This window comes from Cardiocondyla obscurior, linkage group LG04 (genome assembly GCF_019399895.1).
Source record: "Cardiocondyla obscurior isolate alpha-2009 linkage group LG04, Cobs3.1, whole genome shotgun sequence".
NCBI classification, from domain to species: domain Eukaryota; kingdom Metazoa; phylum Arthropoda; class Insecta; order Hymenoptera; family Formicidae; genus Cardiocondyla; species Cardiocondyla obscurior.
The window spans coordinates 7839706-7867602 of NC_091867.1; the positions used below are offsets into that span (position 1 = coordinate 7839706).

The 27897-nt window shown below is 44.2% G+C and overlaps 1 protein-coding gene and 1 long non-coding RNA gene across 3 annotated transcripts; one reads left to right on the top strand and one right to left on the bottom strand.

The window, feature by feature from the left end:
- Window positions 1-72: 72 nt before the first annotated feature.
- Window positions 73-27897, bottom strand: Ptx1 (pituitary homeobox homolog Ptx1). 2 transcript variants are annotated; one of them, XM_070654608.1, is made up of 4 exons: window positions 25957-27897; window positions 14646-14840; window positions 13379-13617; window positions 73-903 (listed from the first exon to the last, which is right to left on the bottom strand). In XM_070654608.1, exons 1-4 carry the CDS (start codon window positions 26258-26260, stop codon window positions 73-75), a joined length of 1569 nt encoding a protein of 522 aa, XP_070510709.1. In that variant the 5' UTR covers window positions 26261-27897. The 2 variants fall into 2 exon arrangements, with proteins under 2 accessions (XP_070510709.1, XP_070510708.1); XM_070654607.1 differs by having other exon boundaries at window positions 13379-13635.
- Window positions 9204-13039, top strand: LOC139101456 (uncharacterized). The gene is made up of 3 exons (XR_011545554.1): window positions 9204-9326; window positions 11465-12052; window positions 12168-13039. It is a non-coding gene; the product is annotated as an uncharacterized lncRNA (long non-coding RNA).

A 27897-nucleotide genomic window follows, 5' to 3' on the forward strand; every position in this document is an offset into this window, starting at 1 on the left:
ACTGAGAGAACTCCCGGAATTCGGATTTGTTACGCTGTGATGATGGGGGCTAGATGTAGCCCCCGCTTCGCCTCAGACCTGGGCCCTGGCGGTGGCGTTAGGGTGCGCTTCAGGACCGCCCGGGGAATGAGGGTTTGTTCCGGCCGCTGTTGTCAACGCGTACTGACAGGCACTCAAACTGCTACCGCCGCCGCCGCCGCCGCCACCACCGCCGACGGAAGACGCTCTGGAGCTTACGGGACTTATACTTCCGGCCGTGGTACCGCCCGTAGTGCCGCCCGCGCCGAAAGAACCGCCGCCGGCGCTACCGTAACCACTGCTGTGCTGTTTCGCCTTCATTCGTAGCGAGGCGATGCTACTCGACGTCATCACCGTGCAGGAATCTGGCGATCGATGGTGTGGCGTGTAGACTGGCGGTCCATACGGATGATGCGGTGCCGCAGGCGCAGCGTACGGACACGCCGCGCCGGATGCCGCGACCGGCGAGCTCGCGACGCCGAGACCGGAGCCCATTCCCGGCAGCATGGACGTAGCCGCCTGGCCGACGGAAACCGACATGCCGCTCACGTGGCTGCCCGCGACCGACGTCGCTGCAGCGTTAAAAGGATTCACTGGGCTGACCTGGGCGTGATGGTGATGATGCGACGCCGCAGGCACGACCGATCCCAGAGTATTCATCCAGGGGAAGCTCTTGCCGCTCAACGGCGACGGCACTTTGGCCCAATTGTTGTAAGTGCTGTACGAACTGTAGAGGGTATCGGGGTCTGGAAATGGTTGGGCGATAAAGCCGTTCAAGCTGGCGGTGCTGAAGCCGGACTTGAAATCCGCCGCGGCCTGCGCGGCGGCATTCATTGCGTTGCGTTCCTTCTTTCGCCATTTCGCCCGCCTGTTCTTAAACCAGACCTAGAAGCAAAAATGAAAAAGAAACGAAACCTTGCGAGAAAAATGCGTTTGCTAGTTACAATAAGCAGAGTACAATTTTTTAAATTTATTAAAAGCGTGCCAGTTATTTTATATTTTCTGACACTCCGTTTCTATCTTTAGAACAAATATTTTAAGGAGACCCTGCGATTTTTTTTATGACATACGGACGCTACCCTTCGGATTTTGTTTCTAACATATATCGCTCGTATATTGAGACCGAGCGAAGGAGGAAAAGAAGGGAGGGAGGGGCGTAACGATGCGTAGTGTTTCGCCAGATTTTGCACACCGCGGGTTATCAGTTACGAACGCAACGAAGAGAGCAAAGGGCGGCGGTTCCGTTTCGCGGTAGACGGTGGAATCTCAAGACAAATAGCACGAAAACCCCGGCGAGCATCTCCATCCTGAAATATAATAGCGTTAATTCAAGGCGGCCCTTCTTCCACGCTCGATACTACGGCGAGCTCTGTCAGCCGTTTTCACCCTTCGCTCAGCACTCTCGCCCTTCACCCTTAAACCTACCTACGACGTCTTCCGACCGTGACGTCTCTCTTTCCTGACGACGCCCGTCGACGTTCTTCGCTCGCCCCCAACAATTATACGGGTGGTTGCGCTCAGATACACGTCGCTCTCGCGTAACTGTAAGGCAAGGGGCGGGAAAATGCGACACACGAAGGGTCGTGGTGTAAGTATTCGACGAGGAAAAGGGTCGGGAAGCTAGGGAACGGTGGATAAGAAAAAGGAGAGAAGTATACGGAGAACGGCGCAACGGTGAAGGAGGTCGGTGGAATACTTCGTAAGATGGATGGCCTTACGATCACGCCGTAGAAACGCTAAGAGGCGCGACGGGTCATTGAAAGTGGGGGCGGAAGACTAGCTAATGAAGAATAATGTCCTCACCGATTATTCTCAGGACGTCGCGTAACAACCCAAATTTGCTAGTAATCTTCATTGTATAATTGAACGGAGTAATGAGACGGCGGATAAATATAGGTAAAAAATAATTGCACTTAAAATTTTTTTTTTTTTTTTAGTCACGCATTACTTTGTAGGTAGTGATTTTTATTAATAAATAATTATTATATTCCTTTTATCATTATGCATTGCAGCCAGTATAATATCAATGCAATTTTATAAATACGACCTATCTGCTATTATCTTTTTTTTCTTTTTTTTTTTGTTGATAAAGAATGGGTTTATCTTTAATAATCTGTCTTCGCAAAAGATTTACGTATAGATGCGCATTTTTTTTTCCGCATCGGTAAGCCGCCCGAGAAACATCATTGGATTTTACGAAGCGGCCCGGTAGCCGCGACACTACGGACGACGGTAAGCCAGGAGGGAGTAAATTCGATAGGACAGAATGGTACGGCGGGCGAAAGATGCTGCGACTCGAGAATCAATAAACTCTCTCGCGCCAGGACGCACCGTGTGTACACAAGATGCCGCGCCCATAAAATTTCTAAACAACGTCGCGGAATTCTGGCTGCAGCTATTCAAAATGACCAGGAAATATCTTGATGCACTTGATTCGTAACTCGCCGACGATCGAAACGCGCGTGAAAACTATCGCCCGGCTGAACTTTAACTATTGACCGGATGATCTGCGGAATCGTGAGAGAAATCACGCCTGCGGCATAAATATACCGGCAACGTATCGTGTTTCGGTAATAATTGACGTTATAATTAATTGATGTATTATGTTAATCTCATTAATAGCTATTTCCAATCCAATTTGATGAGTATCCATAAAATAGTGGGCACCGTCGGTTACAATGCGGGACTGTTTACCGCCGCGCAAATAGCTGCACGTTCGTTCGCAGGTACGCGTAACTTTTAATAAATTAGAGAATCACGTTATTAAAGTGGCCGTCGAAAAAAAAATGTCGAGATATTGCCTCGGGAGGGGTGGTCCAGTTGACGCGATAAATCGAATTCGTTGTTTCCCGCCTGGCTACCGACTTGGAGAACAATGGTCGCGTCACATCATTCGGGCAATAAAATCTCATCAAATCACGACCCCTCGCCACCGTGTAAGCCTCCACTCTCTTTCTTCCTCCTGCTCGCGCGCGCGTTCGGCTCAATCTACGAAAGCTTATATAAATGTAATGAGACCGTGACCGGGGATGCCTCATCAATCACACCCCCTACGGCCTCCCCTTGTCCCATTCCATCGTCGGCGTTGCTCTTCCCTACGGTCGTCTTTCGCGCCGCACATACGTCTACGTACTACATAGACACCCTCGAACACCGCACCGGCCCGTCCGCGGTAATCCCGTGACTTAACATCGGGCTCCGGGCTTTCCGGGTAACCGCGATTTGTTCCATTGCGCTCAGAAGTTGCGCGCCACACCGCGCCGTTAGTTCCTCGGTCAAGAGAGTCTTACAGCCGGAGTCTTACTGGAGCCCCGGCTCTTGAGTAAGGCCTATTTAAGCGAAACGGTTTTCAAACTATATCCCATCGCACTGGGACCTTCTTTTACAGCACCGATTTACTACGCCGTGTATAAATTACATTACAATTAGATTTTCGAAGACTTGAGAAGTGTTATCGAATTTATTAAAGATACTCATTTTATATTTACCGTCTTATATTTCAGCTTATATGAAAATTGACTCGTATAAAATAAATATCTACTTTCATCGACGTATAATAAATTTGACAATATTTAAGTAAAATCTTAGAGCGTCGATGCGGCAAGTAAATAGTAAAAATATAAATCTTTCGATGTAGCGTTTGCCATTTCTTTGCGTTTTTCTGCATCTAGATTAACGATCTCGTTCATTCTGTGCGAAACGTTCACGTGAATTCGTGCGAGTTCGCATCCTTTACAAAATGAAGGAGGAAAGAGAGAGAGAGAGAGAGAGAGAGAGAGGCAGAGAGAAACAGAAGGACGAGCTAAAAGAGGAGGTTGTGGGGGATGGTAGAAGGGAGAGAAACCTGACATTCGTAGGGTGGAGATGGTGATGGTGGACGCGCCGGAGGGGAAACTCGAGGGGGAGTCTGAGGGAAGGTTAGTCGTGGGTGTAGAGATAGGGAGAGAGCGAGAGCGAAAGAGAGACGCATGGACGAGGAAACGGAAGTGGAGGTGGAGGAGGATAATATTGATCCCCTCGTAGCCCCGCCCCTCCTCGCCCAGCCGACGCCATCATTATATTATCCACCATCCCTCCGACTCCGTTTCCCGACGTATCGCACACCTACGACCTCTCGAAATTCGCGAAACTGCCCCGGCCGTGCACGCGACGTCGTCTTGTATTCCCGAGAAGAAACTTTCCAAAGAAAACAAAAAAATAAAATAAAATAAAAGAAAAAAAAATTAAAAAGGGGAGGAAAGCATCGAAAGCTACCCTTACGTTCCCTTGTGTTCTCCGGCCGATCCTCTTTCTTAACCTCCATCACCCTTGTTTAGCCTCAGCGTCTCCTCGCATCGAAAAAAGATGGAGAATAGCTTTGGGAGGAGGGTAGCCGTGGCCACGGAGGATTCGTGCCAGGTTTCCCGAAAATCTTCCGAGGACCAGCGCGCGTGCGAAAGCGCCACTTCATTAAAAATAAATTCCGTGAAGCAGCCGACGGATATCCGGGGGCTTCGCGAGGATTTTACGCCGCAGACTCGCTTCCTCATTCTCTCCCGTCCTATCTCTTCATGTCTCGTTCGTTGTTCCCTCCGCCTATCTATAATTCGACGCACCTTTCTCGTTTGTCTCGTGAACGTTATCTTGATGTTCTCCATTTCTCTCTTCTATTTTCATTGTGCCGTGAATTAGTTTTACCTCGTGCTCCACGTTTTTTTTTTTTTTTTTTTTAGTTGAATGTTTTTTATCGTAGAATTTTTCGGATTTTCGCATTGTTACAGATTTTTAAATAATTTGGTAGTCTCGTAAAATATCGTGCCACGTCGGCATCGAATGTGCCGTCATCGACTTTATTAAATATTCATTATTAACGTCATCGTCGTCTTTTAGTTTTGATTTCATTGCCTCGACCTGATTATGACTATGACTATATTGCGCTGCGTCAATTTGCAAAAATCATGAGCGTCGTTACGGAGAGTGCAAGCAATTACTGTGGTGAACAAACAGGTGCGATGACATCGGTAGTTACGCGCCGAAAACACGATGGTAGCGGCGCGACACCACTTCGTTAAAAGTAAATTCCGTGAAGTATACCGCCGGATATCCGGGGGCTTCGCGGGGATTTGACGGTGGCGCGAAGGTGGAAACCTTTTGTCTGTCGGGAATAAGCGGTTCGCCACTCGTAACTTTGAACTACTCCTACATCTCTTTGCGAAAGCTCTCGCGACACCGTCCGCGATTTATAACAACATCCGCTTTCTCTCGCCCGAACATCGGTCTCGTTGTAGCCAAGAGGAAAGAAAAAAGAAAAAAAAAAAATTTGCGACGCTACTAATTTCCGTTCGATATTCTTGAGCCCGCTGTCACTCGCTCGGGAACCAATTGATCCCACCCACGGTTATGCGAAGTAACATCCTAATAATTTTTTAAGTGCTTCCTCCCACGAGAAAATAAATAGTTTCGACGCACGGAGATGGCAGCTGCACGTTTATGGCAGACTCGCTTACCGCGGCCATCATGGCTGCCAGGATGAATTCTCCTTTCCTACGTTTCTCCTCTCGCTTTCTCCGTAAAGTATTTCTTTCTATCTCGGCTTTGATCCTCTCTCTTTCTTTTTTTTTTCTCTCTCTCTCTCTCTCTCTCTCTCTCTCTCGTACTGAACAGAATCTCTCTTTCTTTTTCTTTCTGCGACTCTACATGCACCCATACACGTCTTCTAGCACGCGAAATACACTCTCCGTCTTCTGGTCGTTGCTCCCACTCTTCGTCGTCTTTCTTACCTCCCATGCCCTCCGCTCGGTCTCAGTCTCAGGTTCCAGCCGTGGCGTCTCCATAAATCTCGCTATAACGCCGAGATGGATCAGTGAGAATGGCCACGTCCGACACAGGGGAAACGGGACACGGCTGTGTTTGTATCGTTGCATACATTGCTGGTATATACGTGGTCGGTGCGCACGCGTCTACGTTTGAGGGTAGAATCGGCGAGCACGCAGCAAACACGGCAAACCATCGGCCATCAGAAGTGGATAGGAATAAAATTCGTCACATCTGCGATACGAATCCCATCCACGCGTGTACCAACAATTTGAGATCGAAATAGTCGACGTTGTTCCTTAAGAAATTTCATATGCTTGGGTATCTGATATTTCTTCTCGATGTCATTCACTTCAATTTAATATGTTGACGCAAATGTTTAAAATCTAATTGAAACTTATCGATATTGCAATAAAATGTTCTCAATCGTGGGAATAAGCAAAATCATAACAATTGCAAGTTTAATAAATGCTTTTGAGATTTCATCGTTTGATGGTTGAAAACTGAGATGTTGAGCGGAAGTTTATGTTCAAAGCTTTTTTTTTCTATTAATAATTCTTTCGGGCTACTTTTGGCTTAATACTAATATTTCATTGTGTTTGCAGGATCCACGCAGATTGGAAGGATACAGCCGACGGAAGCGAGGAATCGTTCGCGTTAAAGCGTCGCGAAGGGCGGCACTGAACGATACAAACTGCGCGCACCACGCGGAATGGGAAGCTGGGCTTTCTCCGTCTCTTTCTCTCTCTCGCACTGAGTGAGTAGTTTTATGGATTTTTTTATCGTTGTGCTGGTGGACCGTAACAGCTGCACAGCCGGTGGGATTCGGATATTCAATGTCGGCGTACCTGTATGGATATTAAATTAACACCCGTAAGCCGCGAGTATTAACAACTTTGCAAAAGATTATACGAGATTATGAGCTCAAGCGGAACACGTGATTTTTAATGCCGCCATCCTCGTCCTGCCGGCTCTCGAGGCTCCTCCATTTCTTTGTAATTTATAAATAGTTATGGCTCATTGTCCGTGTTCACAGCCGATTCGTTTCCAGTTAAATGTATTTTTTTTTTCTTTCTTTCTGCTCCTTCTTTTTTCTTTTATTTGCTTTATTTAGCTGCATATCGGAGTCTGTTAGCTCGCGATTCTTCCGTGATATCGGCATAAGAGTGCCGCGTCCGAATTTATCATGAGGTACATTAGAATCACGCACGCACTCCATTCTCCTTGCTTCCGATAAAAGATATTTTCTGTGCCGCGTTATATATTACACTGGGCATATACATGTATTTTTTATTTTATTTTATTTTTTTTCAACGCATTCTATTTTTCTTTGAATGAATTTACGTCTCGTACTTTTTACTTCGCTATGGAGTTTATGAAACGATGAGCGCAATGATTTTATTTTACGACGCGCATACATATATTTACTTGGATCAAATACATCTTCTGCGAATTAAGATCACTGACCGTTAAAACCTGGAAAACATTTCTTTATCGCGATAAACTCCGATTAGTCCCGGAAGAATGATTAATCAATTTCAAATTATTATCCGAAAATCGATACATTCTTCAAGATTTTGACCGCGATCACGCGAGGTTTAAAAATATCAACTGCGTAAGATTACCAAGAAAAATTGACATACTCGAGATATTTTTTTTTTTTTACGGTAGAATTACAGAACACATTACAATGCTGTGTATTAAAAATACAGATTCCAATAGAAGATTAATTGCCACCGATTCGAATCCTGATTCGCCCGTGTAATACGCGCAGCTCGCCTTTTGCCATTTTTCATCTCGTTCAGCGTGATATTAACTTGAAAACGGCCACTCTCGGACATTACCGTAAAGCCGATCGTATCTCCGCTTCGACCGGCTTTAAAGCCAAACCTGGAGCCGAATAGAAGAGCTTTTTGCGGGATAAAAACTTACGACGCCTAACGTTAAATTGAATCTGACCATCTCAATTTATTGTGTATCGTGTTAAACATATGTCTACCACCGCACGTGACATGTAGTCACATTTAAAATAAATTTCAGATTTATTTCGTCTTTTTACTCGAAAGTTTTCGTATAAAATAAAAAAGGTTTAATCGTTGAACTTTAAAATTATCCGTATCTTTAAATAAAAAAAGTTGGCGAGACGTCTGAATTAATTGTTAATCGATTCTGTTGTTGCTACTTATGGTTATTTAATTAATATATCTAGACAAAGACGGTCGTCGCGATTTTCCCTTTTCTCACCCGCAACCACCAAATTATATGATTATACAATGTATTTCATGTATTAAATCCTATTAATAAAAAATTTCTGTGAACGCCTGATGTAGTTAAGCGTCGTCGGTACGGTACGGGAAAGAAATAGAAAGAGATAGATGTCCCTAGCGCGCCGACCAATTACAGCGCTCCATCGATCGCCTGATCACGAACAATCTACGCGATCCGTGGCGCAGCAGAGAACGTACGCCGGGCACGCGGTCCACATGGAGAGCAAGGGTTTTCAAGACTTTGAAGCATCTCTCACGGCTTTTCATCGTGCACGTATGTCTTGCCTCGCCCTAAGGGCCCTACGAACCGTAGTGTCGTGCCCAGAACACCGCCGTCGTTCATCCACCGACAATCGACCGGACAAATAAAGGTAAATTTTCTCGTTTCTTATTCCGCCAAGATAACTTCTTGTAGCGTACTTGTAGTCGGGCGACGATACGCGAGCATCGAAGTTGCAATGTTCGCGAAATGTTTAATATCGAAACTCAAATTCCAGATCATATTTGAGAGCACGAGATCTGCACCTAGCTCGTCTTTTTCGTTGCGGCCAGTCTCATCCGCCGCTTGAATGCAAGTTCTCGGTATCGTCAAAATAATCCAGAAACTGCCACGGAAGGAAGGAAGGAAGGAAGGAATAAATGAATAAATTAAGGAATAAAAGGAAGGAAGAAGGGAAGGACGGAAGGATAGAAAATAAGCTACCCTAACCTAACCAAAAACTACAAATGTAAGTAAACCGGCGACACACTGTCGGCCGTAGATTACTCAGTTATAATTATTATAAAAAAATTATTATAATTAAATAATGTCCGTAATTATAATGACGCGCGCGAATCGTGCGAGTGACTAGTTCTAGTTTATTCTAAAAATAATATTACTGTGATATGTTCAATTATTTATATGAATGTCGGAATTTATTTTCAGAATATTTCATTAATCGTGGTTACGCACTTCATAGCTCAAGACAGCGCAGTGCATTTTGCGTTCACGAAAACTTACGACCTAGCGATGTCATCGGAACAGCAGAGCCAGGCAACTGCCACGAATTCGATGTTAAACCACGGTGTAACTGGACGCGCGGGGGCCGAATCGGAGATGCGAGAGGCGCGTTTGCATACGATGCATCGCGATGCAAATCGGTTCGCGTGATGCGAACGAGATACGCGGGTGGATAGGCGATGCGCCGCGGTGAAGCGGGGTGTGTGCAGCCCCGGAATGCAGCCAAGCGTTGTGCGGCGAGGCTAAAGGTAATAATTGATATATAGCGATAGCATTGGCCGCTGACAGCCGCTAACCCGGCCGAATACGGATGACACTCGGTAATCCTCACTCTCATACCGGTTAGTGTCCACCTATATTCCGCGGCGTCCCATTTCCCATTCCCATGGTGTGTAAGCTCCTCTCTCCCGCTTTCGTTCTCTCTCTCTCTCTCTCTCTCTGTCTCTCTATTTCACCCTCTTTCCCTCCCTCTATCTCTCGATCCCTCTCGTTCGCGCAACCCCTTCGCCGTTCGAATCGGGCTGAGATATACAGACACTGGATATGTGTCGGTTGCGCCGCAATCAGGGGTCCGGGAGGGTGGATGATTGCGCGGTAGTGTAAGAGAGAGAGTAGAAATTGGATAGACAAGAAAAGAGAGCGAGCGAGAGGGAGAGACCTGGAGAATAGAGAAAGAAGGACAGAGGTAGCACACTGCCACTGGAGGCTGGTGCACAGAGCGACTCTCGTGCACTAGCCAGAGCGCCGCCGCGAGGTGTGCGGTGCAACCATACTAATCCGCCGATGGATTTATGGTCTTAATCACCGGCGGATTATCTCGGACAGCCGCGCTCTGCTGCCACCGACCGAAACATACGCCTGCCTCTTTGCAGATAACTGTACCCGGCTTCGCGTTCAACCTCTCTTTCTGTTGGTCTCTCTCTCTCTCTCTCTCTCTCTCTCTCTCTCTCTCTCTCTCTCTCTCTCTCTCAATTTTGCTTCTCGTCCTGTTTCTCTTGTCGACTCTTCGTGCCTTTCTCTCCGTTCTTCTCTTCAATATGACGTTTTCGGATCTTTTATCTGGCACCAGGGATTTCTATGACGTTATGTTACGCTGAGGAAACGAGCTTTAAAAGTAGTTCGCGATAGTTCATACTGTGCACAAAAGAAAACTCGTAAACCATTACACTCGAATAAATAATTTTAAGGTTTCTTCTACTTGTAAGCAATTTGTTAAATTAAATATAAAGTGTCAAGCCTACTTTTACCAAGCAAACATTTTTACAATATAAAACTTGAATTGTACGCCCGTGGGCTCTTGCGTAGCGACGCTATTATTTTTCATTACGAGAAATAGCGCGATTTGAACTTCGGGCTAATCAGGGCTTCGCAGAAGGATGTCTTTCGTACTCAAGGTAAACGCGCGCCGAGATAGGTTTAAAATGAAGAATGCCTCCATAATGGCGTTACAGTTTGCGAACGAGCGACGGCCGGGGATCTGCAGCGTTTTGGTACATGGCGTATAGCACCGTGGCGGGAACACCGTACCACGCTATGTGTGGTTCTATAAATCCACCGGGGCTTACTGGCGCAAAGCCTCCCCCTGCGGCCTGCGCGCGGCACTCTCACCTCTTTCCTCATGTGACCTATCTGCCCATTCTCTTCCACATACCCTGTGTCCTCTCTCGCTGATGCTGTGCCTTTTTCACGCACACTTCTTCCGCGATTTTCCTGTCTCGCGCCGGCGACCGCTCGCGGGAGCGTCCCGATGAAACGCAAGCAGGCCGCCGGGATTTCAAGAAGCATGTCTGGTCGCTCGCTTGATCCGTTTCGAAGTCACCTCGGACTTGGGCTGCGCGCGATCCGTCGTTTGTTCGCGAATCAAGTCGCGGAGACGCCGCGGCAAGAGGATTTATACAGCGCTTGCGGATTTGCGGACTTTCCAACAGTCTAGTTCCCTTCGACGTCATCTTGCGGCAACGAAAAGTGCTTTTTCCCAATCCCGGAAAAAAATTTCCATTGTGTTAACATCAGCGCTCTCGCTTAGACTTGTCACGATGCTACGCGATCGTTTCTGAATTCGCAAAATCCCACGGTGTACGAAATTTTAATTATATATATTTCTGTATTTCGAAAAATTCTAATTTATTAATTCATGTTATAATTTTATACTCTTTAATTAATTCATCATCGTTCATCATTTATTATTCATCATTTTAATTATATTCTTTTTCTTCAAGTTAATTACGTGAACTACGAATAGTCGATATATCATAATTAACAGATATCGTAACATATCCGCTAGTTAGAAATTCGTTGAATATTATTTTAATATTATCATTTTAATATTTAACGTAATATTTGTGATGCGTTGAAACTAATATTCAATATAATATTCTGTATTTAGATTGTTCTTCAAGCCTTGGAATACCGCAGCGCTAGAGATAAACAAGGTCACCGGCGGGGACGGGCGAGTGTCTACGCACAGTGCTATCACCCCCTCATTCCTTCCCGAATGGTCGACTGCGCAGCACGCAGGTAGCGAAGCTCCGTGCCGACAAGTATTATAATTGACGAACCAAGCTGTTTGCTGACGTGATTTAAGTTGCAGTAATGATCTTTAGGACACAGTCTTTCAAAGATAAGTATTTTCGAAGCGAACTTGCACAGATTACCCGTGATTTTATACTACAACGCATATGTTCTATTTCATAACTTTTATATAAATTCGTATACCGATGAGTTGATTTGATCATGTCGTGGTGAGTGGATCTGATATCTCAAAAGTAGTATCTAAGCACAGTTTATGTTTCGTTTAGATGCAAATCGAACGGAGAAGCTGACTACGTCGTTGATGTACTTGGAAATCTAACCACCAGCAGGTTCGTCGTACTCCAGGAGTGCCTTACGGTATCGCGCGAGTGGAAGCCACCCAGAGGCTGAGAGGAGGAGGAGGTCTAGGAAAGACATCGGGCCTCGTCGGAGCAGCTGGATGGTAATTAATTTTTGTGTATTAATCTATCGATTACTTGACCTTATTGTGTCGCAGTAAATGAGTTTAATATTCCAAAAATGTTACTTAAGCCCAACTCTTGTTTCTTTCTGTTTAGGTGCGTGTCCAAGGGACAGATTGACTGTGTCGCCGATGCACTTTCGTGAATTAAACCGTCGGCAAGCTCGTCGCGTTCGTTCCGGGAGTGTCGTTTACCGCGCGAAAAATTTTACAAGTAAAAAACGGGAGTGCCGTACGGTATCGCGCGGATTTAATTATCCGCGCTGGTCGAAAAGTAATTCATTGTACGAACCGCAGCCGGTTCGTCGGGCGTGTGCTTCGGGAGTGCCGTATTCGCGCGATTACATCATCCGCGTTTTTCGCGAGTGTCCAATGCGCAAGTGGAAGCCACCCAGAGGCTGAGAGGAGGAGGAGGTCTAGGAGAGACATCAGGCCTCGGCGGAGCAACGAATGGTAAGAATCATTTCACATTGCATAATATTAACAATTTCTATTAGAAATAATCTTTTTGCTGTTTTAATAATTTCAATAAAAAATAAAATAGCGAAATAATTATAAAGAGAAAAAATATTAAATTTTGAAAAAAATTTATTCTTAAAGATCTTGTTTGAAAAATAAATAATTGTTTTATTAAAGATCTAATTGAGGAAGAAATTAAAAACGCGTTAATTATTTTTTTTAATGATGAACATTATTTTAGATAATTAAAATTTTTTTTTTTATAATGTTGCAGGATTACCGCAATTGCTAAACTCCGCCGTCTACACATCGTACTGGTGAGTCAAAAATTTTTTTTTTTTTCAAGCGTTAACATTATGCGAAGCTCCATTACACGTGGAGAAAGAATACTATATGTTCTATAAATTTTTGTCCACTGATATTTATTCTCGCTACACAAAATGATTCAAGCGAGAAAACCAGTCGGCATAGAAACTGTCGACAAAATATTTAAGTAGAAACTTTGATTAATTAATAGTTATTAACGTGTCTCCTTTAAAAAATCTCGTTATTTTTGGTTTCGTCTCGTAAAAGCCGTTGGTATATTTCATTAACGTAAGAAATATCGCCCGTAGTCAGCAGATTGTTGCCTTTGTAATCGATACTTTGACGCTTCAATGCATTCGTTGTTCGTTACCGTTTCATTTATCGCGAGTCCGAAGTTTTAGGTTCGCTTCGACGCTGTTATATTTTTCCCTTTTCCGAGAGGATTCTTAAGAAAGCAATTCCAGAATCGTTAACGTTTCACAACGTAGACATTATGGCGCGATAGACTTTAGACGTAGATTGTAATGCCGTCAATTTTCTTACCCTGACTCGAGCTTCCGTAAGATTCGTGCAGCAAGCTATCTCTTCTCTAGTTGACATATCTGGGTATCGGTTCCTCATAAACGTCATCTCTAGATTCTGAAGTTGATGCTGCGTAAAGTGTGTCCTTTGCCGCCTCTGTCTTTTGTTCTTTTTTCCATCCTTGTCGTCATTATCGTTAACTCCGACCACTCCCCCAGGAGAAACGACACCACCACCGGCTCCCAATTCGTGTTTCACTTCTGGTGGCGTTCGTACACCTAAAAAGTGTTAAGGTATCATATCTTCGACGAGATGATCAGTCGTTTCACATAAAATATAGGATCAAATATTCGTAATAAAATTAATTATTTCTGAGCTTCCGTGGTAATAATACTAAAAAAGATACGCGCGATATATTAATTTAGTTTTTAGATATTTAGACCACATATATCTCAAAATAATAAAATTTTAAACAAACTTTTTTTTTTTTTTCTTTTTAATATATTCGGTTTATTGAACGAGATGAAATTTGCTCGTGTTTGCGCAAGTACCGCTTGTCTTGTCACGAAAGTATGATCAACCCTACCGAGAAATATGTAGGAATTAACGTCTCTACCGGTATTAGAATGGACGCAAGGGTCCATATACGGACGGTGAGATTCGTGGCGAAGGTTTGTTGTTAACCGGGAACATAAGACTCCGGGAGATATTTCAATTTGCGGGGATTTAGGACGCGAGTGAGAGTGTTCCGGCTAAGTGCCGAACAAACGTGCAAACAAACGTAAGCGACCTTTTCCGCTTTTCCTCCTGCTCGTCGTTATCCACCACTCCGCGCATTCGTTTTCAGAACTCCGTGCAAACGCGAGGTAGAGAATGGCGTCCGAATGGAACTCTCTTCTTCCATTCCAAACTAAACTTTGATTCGAGCAAATACGTCTCTCCCGTTACTGAATCTAACGTCGAACTTCGAATTACGTAAATATGTGAATATATGAAGATATCAGATTTTAGATTTGTAAAAAAAAAAAAAAAAACTCGTCGAGTTGATATAACTGTTTTAACGCGCCTTTTTTTATTTTTTTTTTTATTTGAATAAAATACAGCGCAAGGCCTTGAAACTAGATTACTTAACGAATTACGTATACATATATTTTAAGACAATAATTTGATATAATTTAATATAGTTGATAATAGAAATGACATTTACGTTAATTGTACTCTAGATGAAAAGTATTCAGTTTTTTAAATACTTTAATTAAAAAAATAATTTCGCACAATTGGAACGTACCTTTTCGAATATCCGGCCTGTGGGTTGTGTTCGTTCGGTTCCTCGGCTGCCCGGTAGAGTATCCGCCGGAGGGTGTCGTGGGGGTCGCTCCCGGTGTACTAGGGTTGCTGCCACCGGGGGTGTGAGCGCCGTGACCCGCGTCGAGCCTCGCGAGACCCCCGTTGGTCTCGTCTCCGAAGTCACTCTGTGCCCAGACTGCAAAACACATCACACCCTCTTGCAACGTCGTCTAGGCGCACAGTAATCCTTATTTATTCTTGGCTGCAGCCGCGCGCGTTAATTGAAGGGGCTCCTTTTCGCTAAGTCATTCGCGCACGACACCGCGACCTAACGAACGACATTGTCCTCTATACATTTCGCATTTAAGCCAGATAATTAAGCTAGTGAGGATTAAATGATTACCGTTTGCGTCGTATTAATAAATAAAAAATTAATTTCGTTCTCCGCTCGTCGCGAAATAGCCATTTTAGGGTTGTAACTCGTAATAGCAATGCACATGTCGCGCGAATGGGTTAATTAATAATCGCGCGTCACCTTGCCCACCCAAATAAAAGTTATGTCTCACTGCGGCGAAGCGTCCCTCAATCGACGACTATTTATCCACGGGCAAAGTAAACGCGATAAAAAGGACCGAAGATGACTTCCCGTTGCATCTTTCTGTACTTACTTCTTTGCCGATGTGTGCTTCTCATGCACGTGTGTGCGCGCGCGAAGCCATGCGGGACGGTCTGAGAAGTTAATCGGCCCGGTCGTTTAGTTTCGCTCCGTTTAGTTATATTTGGTTTCCACGGAAGCACCAAGGAGAAGGGACATAGTTCACAATTAGTCGGCGCATAACTCGGGCTGATTTAGTACCGTGGAGGCTGCGACGAAGACGCGCGTGTCATTCCATCGCGATACCTCCGCTTGTGTGCGCGACGCACACGTGTTCGTACGAAATAAAAGAGGACTTCTTGTGCGATATTCTCAGTGTCAGGGATTTTAAATACGTTTAAAGTTTTTTCAAATTAATTTTTTTTTTTTTTTTTTTTTTTTTTGCGCGCGCGAATAAGTGAGGCTCTAATACAGTTAAATAAGCGTTTTTACGCACAGAAATATTTATTTAAACTGGAATCAATTTTAAAAAAATTTAATTAAGTAATTTTTTATATATATATTTCGCGAATCATATGCGATTTTTTAAATATTACGCGAGTCCCAATTAATCTCCCTTTGAATTTGTTTAGTTTCTTTTATTTCGAAATAATTAAATACTTTGAAATGGAAGGGAATTGTTTTTATAATTGATAATAAAATCGGATATTAAAAATAGAACGTGAAAAATAAAAATGATACGGTTCGTAGCAAAGTTTAGTGAGGCCTTCACTTGGACGTTTATCTCAAGCGAAGTTATGACATCTTGGTAGACAACTAAGTTAGTACTCCATGTGCACGCTCACGAATGCACGCGTAATATTTTTTTTTATTTTATTTTTTTTTCTGGCAGCGGATGACGAACTTGTCGGCATGCGCGATATTTTAGCAAATGCTGCATTTTGTACCACTGACTTACGAACGCGCGGCTTAATTGAGGAAATCATTGAAAATGCTAACAGGCGTGCGGTAAACAATTATTAATATTTTAAACGATCCCTTTCTGTTAATATCTTTTTTGTTAACACTTCGATTGCCAAGATTGAGGTTGGCACAAGTTCTAGGAGGTTCAAAGTCAAAAATAATACGTAACTACTTTTTTTTTTCTTTTTCCTACGACCGTAAAGCAAACAGTTTGCTTTGCCAATCGTTTTATAAATTCATGCGGTTACGCTGGCACAACTTTTTCTGGTAAAAGTCAACGGTAAATGTCGCGATTTCCCAAAATCGACAGATTTCTCTCGGGAGTATTCTGTATTTACGGCACAACTATAAATTCGTAGAGAAACGCCTATGGGAAAGCGTGGTGAAAAACGTTGCGCCATCGTGGAAAATTGATATTGACGAATGTCGCGACTTCGCGTCGTATAAATCAATCTTGCCTGGACATCGTCGCGCGATCACACGTGCGGATACTCGTCACGCGTTCGTTGCAGGTGCATCGTGCATGTTCATACGATCATTACAGTTATTTATCGCTTCGGTAGCGGATATTGAAACCGGCATAATTTCGGTAGGCTTTGATCCCGACGCTACAAATGCCGCGGAAATGACCTGTGCAATTCGCCACAACGATTAGCATAAAAATTTTTTTTTTTTGAAGTACAATTAGGAACCAGTTTAAATTCGTAACGCGCGAGCAACTTGTTAAAATAAGTTTTAACTTTTGTTTCTCTCGTATATAAATTACTTTATTCCCGCGTTTTATGAACAGTCGGTATTTAAAGCCCGTTGTAAAGCGAACCGAATTTCAATCTCGCGTTCACTTGTTTTCTCGCAAGTATTCGTATAAATATACGATTGCGACGCGCGAAATTGTGACTCGTCCGACGGAATTTTGTGATTAATTCGCCGGCCGACGAAACGCGAGAGCAGACGGGTTGTGTCGACAACGGGATTACGCAAGGCGCAAAATGCGGTGCAATTTCGAACGGGACAACGTATAACTGTGCCACGCATCGCGGAAATGCTGGGGCGTCTCTCGAAATTTATTCTTGAAGCTGAAACGCTGTTCAGCATCGCTGAAATTATTCGGTAAACGATACGGGAATGCTTTTGATAGTACGTGAGCTTCGTCGGGCCGTTCCCTAATTTTCATAATCCACTCGGGCATTAATTTTCAAAAGTTAAACAATCGCAATGTGACATCGTAAATTACGTAAATAAAAACGGCCGTCTTATTTTTTCGTATTATTTGCCGCTTCGGATTTTCATAGTTAAATGAAACGCGCGAGAAACCCTTCGCGGAAGAGCTCGGGGATCTTCATCTGTTTGCTACGAAGGTATTTAAATGTTAACCGACGGATATGCTGCGCCTTTCTCGTTTCGCTGAAGATAATGTATACCGACAAAATCTCGACATACCCTGCTTGTATATTATTTCAAGATTAGAGTTAATCACATAATCTACATCGTGATCTAACATTACTCAAGCGACCTGTTCACTAGGTGAAATTTATAGATCGTCATTTCTCACGCTTCATACGCCCCAAGTAGCATTATAGACAAGAGGTTTTTACACTTTGACGACTCTATCGAACTCGTATTACCATTTATCACGGAGAGCTTTTTTGTACTATAAAAATTTTATATATTATAGTATGTCGATAATCTCGACGATTAATTTAAATTGAGTTGCTCGAAATTTCAATGCTGCCAAATAATCGAATGCAATTAAATTTTTTTTTCTTTTTATTGGACGTGACATTAGAAATAAAATTCGAATTTAGGGCGGTAGATGCGAAGTGAGGGGTGCGAATATTTTACGGGAGCCGGTAATAATAAATAGAGAGACTTGGAGCAATGATTTTCCAGGGTGTCGTTCGCGGATACACTTTCCTCGCGTCTAGCGCGCACGTTCCCACGAGATCCCCTGCGGAGTTCTCGGAGGCTTAAGATGTCGTATCGTTTGACGGCTGTGTACTTGCTCGTTGGTGGCCACCATGGATTCGTGGCGGAGTTACCGCGGATACGAGAGGATCCCAAGAGGGCGGAATGTGGCCCCGGCGCCCTCCGCCCCGCTCTGTCAAACACGTTCGACACCCCCGATCCCGTTCGCGCGCTCGAGCATTTCGTTCCTCGAAAAAGAGAGATCATATATTGATCCCTCGACCTGAAAACGTCGAAACAATATGGACTTTTCTTCGTCGTCGACGTGGCCGTTTCGTACGTCGAACCTTTGTCAAAAATATCGCGCGACACGTAACGCCGCGCTAATACATTTTCGCTCACCTAGACACAAATAAATGTAAAACGTAGTCTTAACTCGATGAGAAACGATCGCGTTTACCGCAATAATTATAATAATAATAAACGGTCGGCGCGCTTTCAACTTTCGTCACTTTCGAAAATGAGCGGAAAACGGATAGGCGCCTCGAGCTCCGAGTATCGCGTTGCGTCGGTTCGCACGTGTTTTCACACAAAAGAGAAGCGGCCCGAAAACTCGGTTCATGAGAGAGTGCGGATGACAAGGGGAGAAAGGAGCCGGCAATGTACGGTCGAGCGGACAGAATAAAGAAAAGCGAGAGTCAGGACGAGTGAGAAGGAAACAGGGTAACTAGAAAGAGAGAGGGAGGCGGGTTGTAACTCACAAATTTATTACTTTTCCCCGCGCGCTTCAAGTTATTTTATGCCAAAGACAAACCGGGCCCGTCCTGCGCGAGCGAGGGGAGACGACGAGAACGAATATCCCGACCGCCTCGTCGACGCGCGTTTTTACGCTCGCGGGATATATTAGTGGACCGCTAATCCGCATGGATTTTACGGGGCGGCTGTGCACGCGAGAACGCCGTCGTCGTTGTCGTTGTAGTCGTCGACGAAGGAGACGACGAGCGACAGCGACGATTGCAGCGACGAAGTCGCGTACACCGTTTTCATCTCGTTCCGTTTAGCCTCCATCGAGTCTCTTCATCCTGATCCTACCGACCTCGGCCATGCCCGAGTTTGCGCTCGGGCTAAGTCGACTTACGCCCTTTCGTCGATATCGCGATGTTACAGTGAACTTCGTCGATCGGCATCGCCTTTCGGAAACCCTTTGCATAACCGGGGGATATTTGATAGAGTCGCATAGGTCTCGTGACAAAATCACAAGTAGTCGTTATTATAATTAATTAATACAAAAATCGGCGTGGAGTAATTTGTCACGATATTACGAGTAGAATACGAAGACCGAGTAACCGTGCAACGTCCCGCGTTGCAATCGTATATGCGTACACAATATTCTGTCTTAATAATTACAATGAAAATTCAGTTTCAATATTGTACAATTTTATTTTTACGCGGTTGGTGTAATTGAAAATTAATATTTGTCCGCGCGCGAATAAATAATGCAATTTCGTTAATTTTTCGATACATCCGGGCAAGTATAATCCAGGCCGTGATTACTGTACACACCGACGCTAAGCCGTGGAAACTATAAAAGCCGTGGATTATGATTTAGGTCATTGTAGTCCGATCTCCGATACAAAATTAACAGCGTGCCGTTATTTCGACGTTGCCTGCTTTTCACCACCCGTAAGTTTTACTCGCGCGTAATAATGACGCGAGCGTCAATATTCCCGGCATCGAATCAAGAGATATTTGGCGCATTGACGTTTTGATGCTATTAATTTATTGCGGTAGTCAAACGGAAATATCTTTATGCCTTTTAAATAATTTATATTATTTTCGTGACAACTGTGAGATATACATATATGACAATTTTTCTATTCTTACGTATATAAATCAATACAGAATATGGACATTAACAGATTATTAATATCAATATTTGTTATTATTAATATTTATATAATTTGTACTTTATAAATGCACTTTATGACTGTTCGTGCTAGAGAGATTATTATTGTTTCTTTTAAAGATTTTGGTTATTTTACGCTAAACGATTGTTAAATATGAACATGAATACGTGACGCGCAAAAATTGTGCGTGTTTAGTGGACTATGACGCGACGTAATTCGACGATAAAAGGGGCTCATAGGGGGTCGGTGAAATATACGTATCACACAGCTGCGAAGTGCTTGAAAAGTCGCATGAAACAGCTCGATCATCGAAAATTTTCTTATGCTATTGCATTTTTATTAGATCCGAAGAATACTCCACTAAAATTAATATCCAATATCATCCCAATTAATATCCGTATGCTCGTAATACGTAATATCTCAATCAGGCACGAATAATAAATTCAAAATTAGTCCCTATTTATAAAATAAATTTTTTATTGTTACTTTTATTAAATTGTCACATATACATGTATATATATTTTTACATTATATTCGTCACCGTATATTTATTCCCTCGGTAAGACAAGTTGCAAGTCCTTTTTCGACAACAAATGGGCGTTTTCCCCCGATTCTAAGAAAACCAAAATGTGTCACGTATAAGGGATAGCGTTTCTCGAATGACGGACGAGCGCAGCCGCGATTCCAATAATTACTAAAGCGTGCGATCCCCGTAACAGGAGGCGGAACGTCGGGGTTACGTCAGGGATTGAGGTACGGCGGCGTGGTGAGAGCACCTGCGGACCCAGCAGCCTTCTCGGGCGAGAGAAAGTCCTAGTCTGCCGCTGGGTCTTCGCCTCTAATCTCCTAATCCTTGGCTTCCTTAGGAAGTCGTTTATTAGTCAACCGCAACCGAGCGCTATGCGTCACCGGTGCAAAGTATTTTGTATCCGGAGCCTTAAAATCACTCCGCCTATAAATATATAAAGACACACTCGTGCGCCGCGTCACGTCGATCGGCCCTCGTTATGGATCCCTATCGCTGGAAAATATAAGATTAAAAAAATCCCTCACCTTTCAATAGATATTACGGTCTTTAAATATATCTTTTTATTCAACGTAAACGTCGACATTTTTATTTTTGCTTCAATTTATTAACGTCGCGGGCGCTTTTATTAAATTTATAAAACTTTATTTTTTTGATGACACTGGCGATTTACGGTGTTTGAAGTCGCTTAACTATGTGTAAAGTGCTCAAGTGAGATTATCTCGGAGTGTTTTGTCCTACGTGGAGATCTATTCCCTCGCGATAGAGAAATCACGAGGGCCGTACAACCGATTAGTTTGTTTGCCTGACACAGAAACGTCGGGAGCGATTCTGCGGATGGGGTTCGTTATCGCTTGTCAAGCAGTGCGTTTAGTTTCATCTTGACGCGCGGGAAAACCACATGGAACCAATGAGTAATTTGAGCACAAGTAGCGCTCCTTCGTAGGCGTGACAGGGATATTTCGTAAGGTCCTACAGACCGAAAGGATCTGCGGGTTCAGACTGCCTGGCGCTTTCCGAAAATCTGGTGTCAGAATTCGAGAAGACGCCGGGAATGAAACGATCGGGAATGATCATCCTATTACAATGAGAAATTGTGAGCTCAGCGTGAAATATATACCCCCTAACAAGCTTTTAGTCAAATCGAAAAAGTTTGGTAAAGTTTTAAATTCTGCAATTTGACGATTAAAAACTTGATCGCGATAAAGCTAAATTATAATTATATTTAAAAAAAATACATATAACGTTGTTTTTTTATAATATTAATGGAATATACCGAAAGAAATTGCGGTAAAAAATAAGTTCAGGCAGCACACATGCTCAAAAGACGTCCAGATGTCCGTAGATATTCTATAAATAGCTTCTAAACGTTTTTTTTCTTTTTTTTTTAATATATGCGCTGTCTGGAATAATTAAAATAATTAGAAATAACAGAATAAAACGATAGCACCTGCTTCGGCCATCGTAGCATTTGTTTACACATTTTCGTCACTCGCTCGAATTTCTCACACATCGGCACGTCCGGGAATTTTGTCGGTGAAACAACCCTCAGAAATGAGCCGACGGCGGTCTGAACCTGCTGAGTACACAAAACCTCGTTGTTGAAGTAGACAGAGACCTGCCTTACCGCAGCAGCTGAGATAATGGGAAGGAAATCAGTTCATTTCTATGTTGATCCCACCAGTTCGGTCCCCGGCGCTTAAAGGATAGCCTCGATTGGCTCGCCGATCGAGAAAATCGTACTAGAACATCATCGTAGCTAATCGAAAGATTTGATCGCGACCGTCGATTGTGAACAATTCAAAGAAGCACGCGAAATGCAAGAAAATGCATCCGCTAATTGTCTCAAAAGGTCTCAAAAAAAGAAAAAAAAACATTTCACGTTAATATTATGCTTATAAAATTTTAGAATTTATTTCAAGTATTTTAGCGAATAAAAAAAAATTAATATCCACATATAGATACAATATATTTCATATTTTTAAATACGCGCACTGTGAACGCATTACGGTAAACCTGAATTCTCAATAGATTGCGACATCTCGCTTTTGTCACGTTAGGGAATTCGAAGTTTCGTTTGAAATCGCCGCACTGCAAAGTTTATCCCGATGGAGGAATCGCGGTTGGCGGCGGTCGCGGTTCAATTTCGCGTCTAAACGCTCATAAGTTTTGCGGCGAAGAAGACTTTTGCGGGCACACTCTCCGGGGAGGCTAGAGGCTAGCCGAGCAATTTGTCAACACCATTAGTCCGGGGGATGTGCGCCAAGGGTGGAGTTCGACGCATCTGCTAGCTCGATCGCAAGGCCGCGTGATAATAAAGGGGTAGTTAATGACTAACGGGGGCTCCGCAGATCGTAGCCGGCCGTATGCCGCCCTGTTGACAAAATATTGAGCCTCCGCCGTCCGGCCGGTCGGGGAAAGCAGATTTTCCGCAGCGATTCTTCCCCGATCTCGATCCAATCGGCGCGTCGCTATCTATTTCCGCGTCATCGTTTTCATTAGGGGAGCGGCGTTGCTTTTATCGCGGTCGACCGTCGGCATTAATTTCCATCGACGTGCCGATATTAATAGAGCTCGCGTAATCCCGCCGCGATATTAATGACAATAATATGTGGGGTAGCGTTCGCGATAGAAATTTTAATTCGCTCGCGGCCGCTTCGAATTTATCAGCGTCCTACCTGTTGACCGATCAAAGCGCGCCGGCAAATAACGCGAAAGCGAGCTGGCACTCGAATAGCAATAAGACAGTTAAACGAAAAATCATTGAGAATGCTGATTGCTTTGCGGAAACGAGAGCCGCGAGTAATCCCTCTTCGCGCGGATTCATAAATTGGAGCGCACGGATTTGATCCTCGGCACTCATTTATACATCGCGTATCTAGACGCAGGGGCGATTTATTGTCGGGAAAACGGATGGAGAAAACTCGATACATTTACGAGAAAAATGCGCTTCTCTTAGAGTATCCGCGATCCCAAATGGCGGGAGTCGTTGGCGCCGGAGCTAGGATTGGAACCGAAACGGGGATAGGTAGGATGCCATTGGAATAAGATCGGGTTTAGCCGCAGTGTCGGGTTCGAGCCCCGGATAAGTCTACCTTATCCCGATAAGCCGGTGAGTTAATGAATCACAAAACAGGTGGTGGCGCTGCCACGAGAGAGGATCGTCTTCGTCGTCTTCGACGATCGCCGTACGTGCGACTGAATTCGCCTGTCGTCCGAATGACACTACATTACAACGAACGACTAGCGTTATAAAACCTCGACTTCCGCGTCCGTCCCGACGAGCGTCCTCGACTGGCGTTTCCGAGCAAAATTTCGATACGAAGAGGGATTTCCGTAGGTTTTACATAAAAACATAAGTGACTCGTATCTTAAATCAATCATTAAAAAAAATAAAATTTCGTATCACAGGGCACGTAAAGTGTTCGTAAAAAAAAAAGGAAAAAAGAAATTAAAGAGATAAGAAATTTAATAAAAGCATTCACGTTCGGGCATGAGAAACGCATCTAAAATTAGGCATTTGAATTATTCGTTTCCGGTAAAAATATCACGCGGCTTTGAGTTTTTAGGTAAAGCGCATTACCACTCAATAAGGCAGGAAGTTTTATCTAGTACTTTGTGTCGTTGATAGAATAACACAATCGAGGCTTATCAAGATTATTTGTAAATTTTTATCTGTACTCGCCTGGCACTTGACAAGAATCAATGTCGTTTCGTCAGACGAGAGTCTCTTCTGATATTACGATTGAAAGAAAAAGAAAGGAAAAATAAAAAGAAAGGAAAAATACTTTAAGCTTCGAATAGGTCGGTCTCTAGGTAACGCGCGGAAATCCGCTTATTGATTTTGCCTTTTTAATTTGCTAATGATTATATACTTATCTATTGTTTGAGAGATTTGCTTGCGCGTACGATAACGCGATAGATTATGATTGGTCAACAGTCTATCACAACGGAAATAACATTTATTTGGTCTTCGCCCACGACAGGGAAGGGGGTGTTTGTAATAAACGCATCTGAATTACAGATCGTTTGATAAAAGCGCAACGAGGGAGAGGTAATATATTAAATTTTGCCTCCTTATCGAGGTTTATCGGTGATGAGGCGTGTAATTGAATATTTCAGATCGTCACACCGTGACTCGTCCCGCTGAATCACACGCCCGATCGAACCGGACGTTCTGTTATTTTTTATTATTATTATTATTTTTTTTTTTTTCGATCAAATTTTGATTCATTGACTCCGATTGTTTCCGCGTCACGCGTCTGTTTGTTTGTCGCGGTATTTATTTCGCGGCCAACGCCGAATAAAGAAAGTCTTCCCGCCTTTGTGCCCGCGTCGCGCGCATCAATCTTATTTTGGGAATGACGCGTTTGCGATATGAGATTTTTCGGCGAAGATGTACGATAATGCAGCTTTCGCGCCGCGCAAAGTCAAGAAAAACGGCGGGCACTTATCGCGCGAATAAATGAGGATCGATAGTATCGTCAACAATAAAATCAAACTTTACGACAAGTCGGTTTACACGCGATTACATCGGCGATAACGCGACTGGACATTGGAAAAAGCAAACCTCGTATCTTGTCGATATGTAAGAGAAACACGTCGTTTGTAAGTACCGAACTCATCCTCGAAGCCACTTAACCGCTTTATCACACTTAATCCTTTCGTAATCTTATAGAATATGTCCCGATTCATTATATCTCGTGCATTTTATGCAGCAACGTATTAAATCTTGTCCTCCTGCATTAAATCTTGAAGTAATATTGTAGAATGTTGGTTCACAAAATATATATATTAAAAAAAAAGAGAGAGAGGGATTTATCGGCGAAAGCCCTGGTCAGTTTTATTGAAAGAATGCATCGGCGTGCTATAATCATCAAAGTTATTTTTTGGAATCGCACGTTTGACGACCTCTTCTCGACAGTTTTCTAGACAAGATTATCTCGCTTCCCAACGAAGTGGGTATTTAAACGAGTTCCCTCAAAAAGCGACTAATTGTCAATCTCCGTTATTAAAACGTTTACGATGTGTTGATTGCACAAATCGCGCGGATCGGACAGACGACGAAATATAAGACGACTAAAAATAAGCGCCGTATATATGTATACATGATATCTAACTAATTTGCTCCCTTCAATATCTTTATATTAAACACATTGCTACTCAGCCGAATAAAAAGAGCGAACTGTATTTTCGTATTCTAGAATTTTTTTTCCTTTTTTTTCATATTTATTAACAGCAATAAAATTGAATTTACTCTCGCAAGCTCTTCAAATAGTTATTTGCGGAAATAGGCAGGCGATACATGCGGCGCGCGAATGTTTCGTACATAAATCGTCGATCGCGTTAAATTCGTATCGTAGCCAACACGGTCGCGGGCGTCCGGTAGCCCTTAGTATTGTGAACGACTCACCACGTTTAAGTTTTTCCAACGGCTCGTGGTGCAGCTGGTGGCTAGAGTTGTGCAGCATCGAGGTGTCGTGATGCGAATTACCGTGGAGATCGTGATGGTGCATCGCGCCCTGAAGATGGTCGCCGTGCAGGCCGGCCATCGAGGCAGTTGCCGCAACCGCGTGCTGGTGATGCTGCACCGAGAGGCCGCTCGTAGGTCCGATCACGAGGTCCTGTAGGCACAGGTCCGCGTTTCCGCTGCCACCACCGCCGCCGCCGCCGCCCCCGGCGAGTTCGAGGCTCCCCCCGGCCCCGCCGCCCCGCTCCATACTGTAGAAAGTTAACGTCGTGTTGACTGTTCCTTACGACTCGGTGACACGATCAGCCTGGCCCGCGAGAGGCCGCGAATCAGCGCGATCGACGCCGGTTTGCTCGTTGACGCCTTCTACGGACACATTCAAGTCTCCTGTTTTTTTCGTGGATCGACGTGTATCATTAACGGGAGTCCGCGGTGATATTTTTTTTTTCAGCGACGATTGTCAGCCGAGAGTATCAAGTTCGTTTCTTGCGAAGAGAAAGTTCTCGCCACGAGAATTTTAATTGCGTCGGGTTTCGTTAAAAAATTTTTTTTTATCAAGACTGCGCGAATAATTTTTTATTTTTTTATTTTTTTTTCACCGTGGATTCGTGAGGGAATTACATTCGGGTGATTTTAGAGATCGGTCACGATGCGTTCGTCATATATCGTCGGCAAGCGCACACGCGGCGTTGAAGATGGACCGACGGGAGCGTGTGGACGGTCGCGAACTCACGTCGTGATGCCAAAAAGCACGGAACTCACGTGGAAAGACGCGCGCTGCGATACGGAGGTGTGATAAATCTGATAACCGTTCAATGTCGCCGCGTTACGTAAGGAAAAAAAAAAGAGCGAAAAGAGTTATAAAATACGCCGCTTAAGTAGGTTAAATCATCAGCACTATCATCTTCATAAATATCATCCGCCTGAAAAAGATGAGGTCGCCTATCTTTCTTGCTTCTCCGCTGTTTGTATCTTTCGATATTTCGCCGTCTTTTCACCCTTTACGACGACGTCAGTCGTTGCAAATATTCACTGTTTGAGACTTTTCGTGCTTCTGCTCCATATGAGCTCTGTCGAAACGTTCATAGAGTAGGTGATTCGGAGGTTCGTTGAAAATTCGCAGTCACCGCGTTAAGATGGCTGACTCCCTGCAATATCTAGCACTACGTTGACCATCTCACTTTTGTCACCCACTCTCCAGCGAGCTTTCCACCAAGAGCCAACATCCACTGGCTTCTGTCACGAATCCAAGTCGCGCCGATATATTTTTGTAAGTGACGGACAAACTCGGCCACTACCCCCGTGATACCGCGATTTACGTTATCACCCACTTGCGTATTTTCGTTCTTCACTCCGGTGTGCTGTTTACAGGCGGTTTACAAACGCGTGGCGATAAACGGGAGACCAACGAGGTCTCCTCACCCGCGACCGTCGTCGGACGCCGCGGCCGCGGCCGCGGGTAACGACGTCGACGTCGTCGTCGTCGTCGGCACGAGCGCGTCGATGGCGATGGTCACGTAGAACTCGTCACTATTTGCACCTCCGTTCTTAACGTGCGTTAAAGAGGAGAAGCGCGGAGCGGGACACGGCGACAGAGGAAAATATAAGAAGGCGGCGGCGGCGGTACCGCCGGTCGCAGCGGTGTATCCTGATTTTCCCGCCGGTAGACGAAACGCGTCGTAGTGGCTAGCGCCGCGTAAGTCGGTTGGTAGGTGGGTCCGCCAGGCTTAGCCGGTTGAGCCTTTCGGACTGCCTGCCGGCTTAAGTCTCTAAGTCGGTAAGCCGAGCGGATCTAGTGGTCTTGGCTGGTGCACTGGCTGCCTGCTAGCTTGCTTGCCTGGCTGCCTGCCTGTCTGGTTGCCTGCCTGCCTGCCTGCCTGCCTGCCT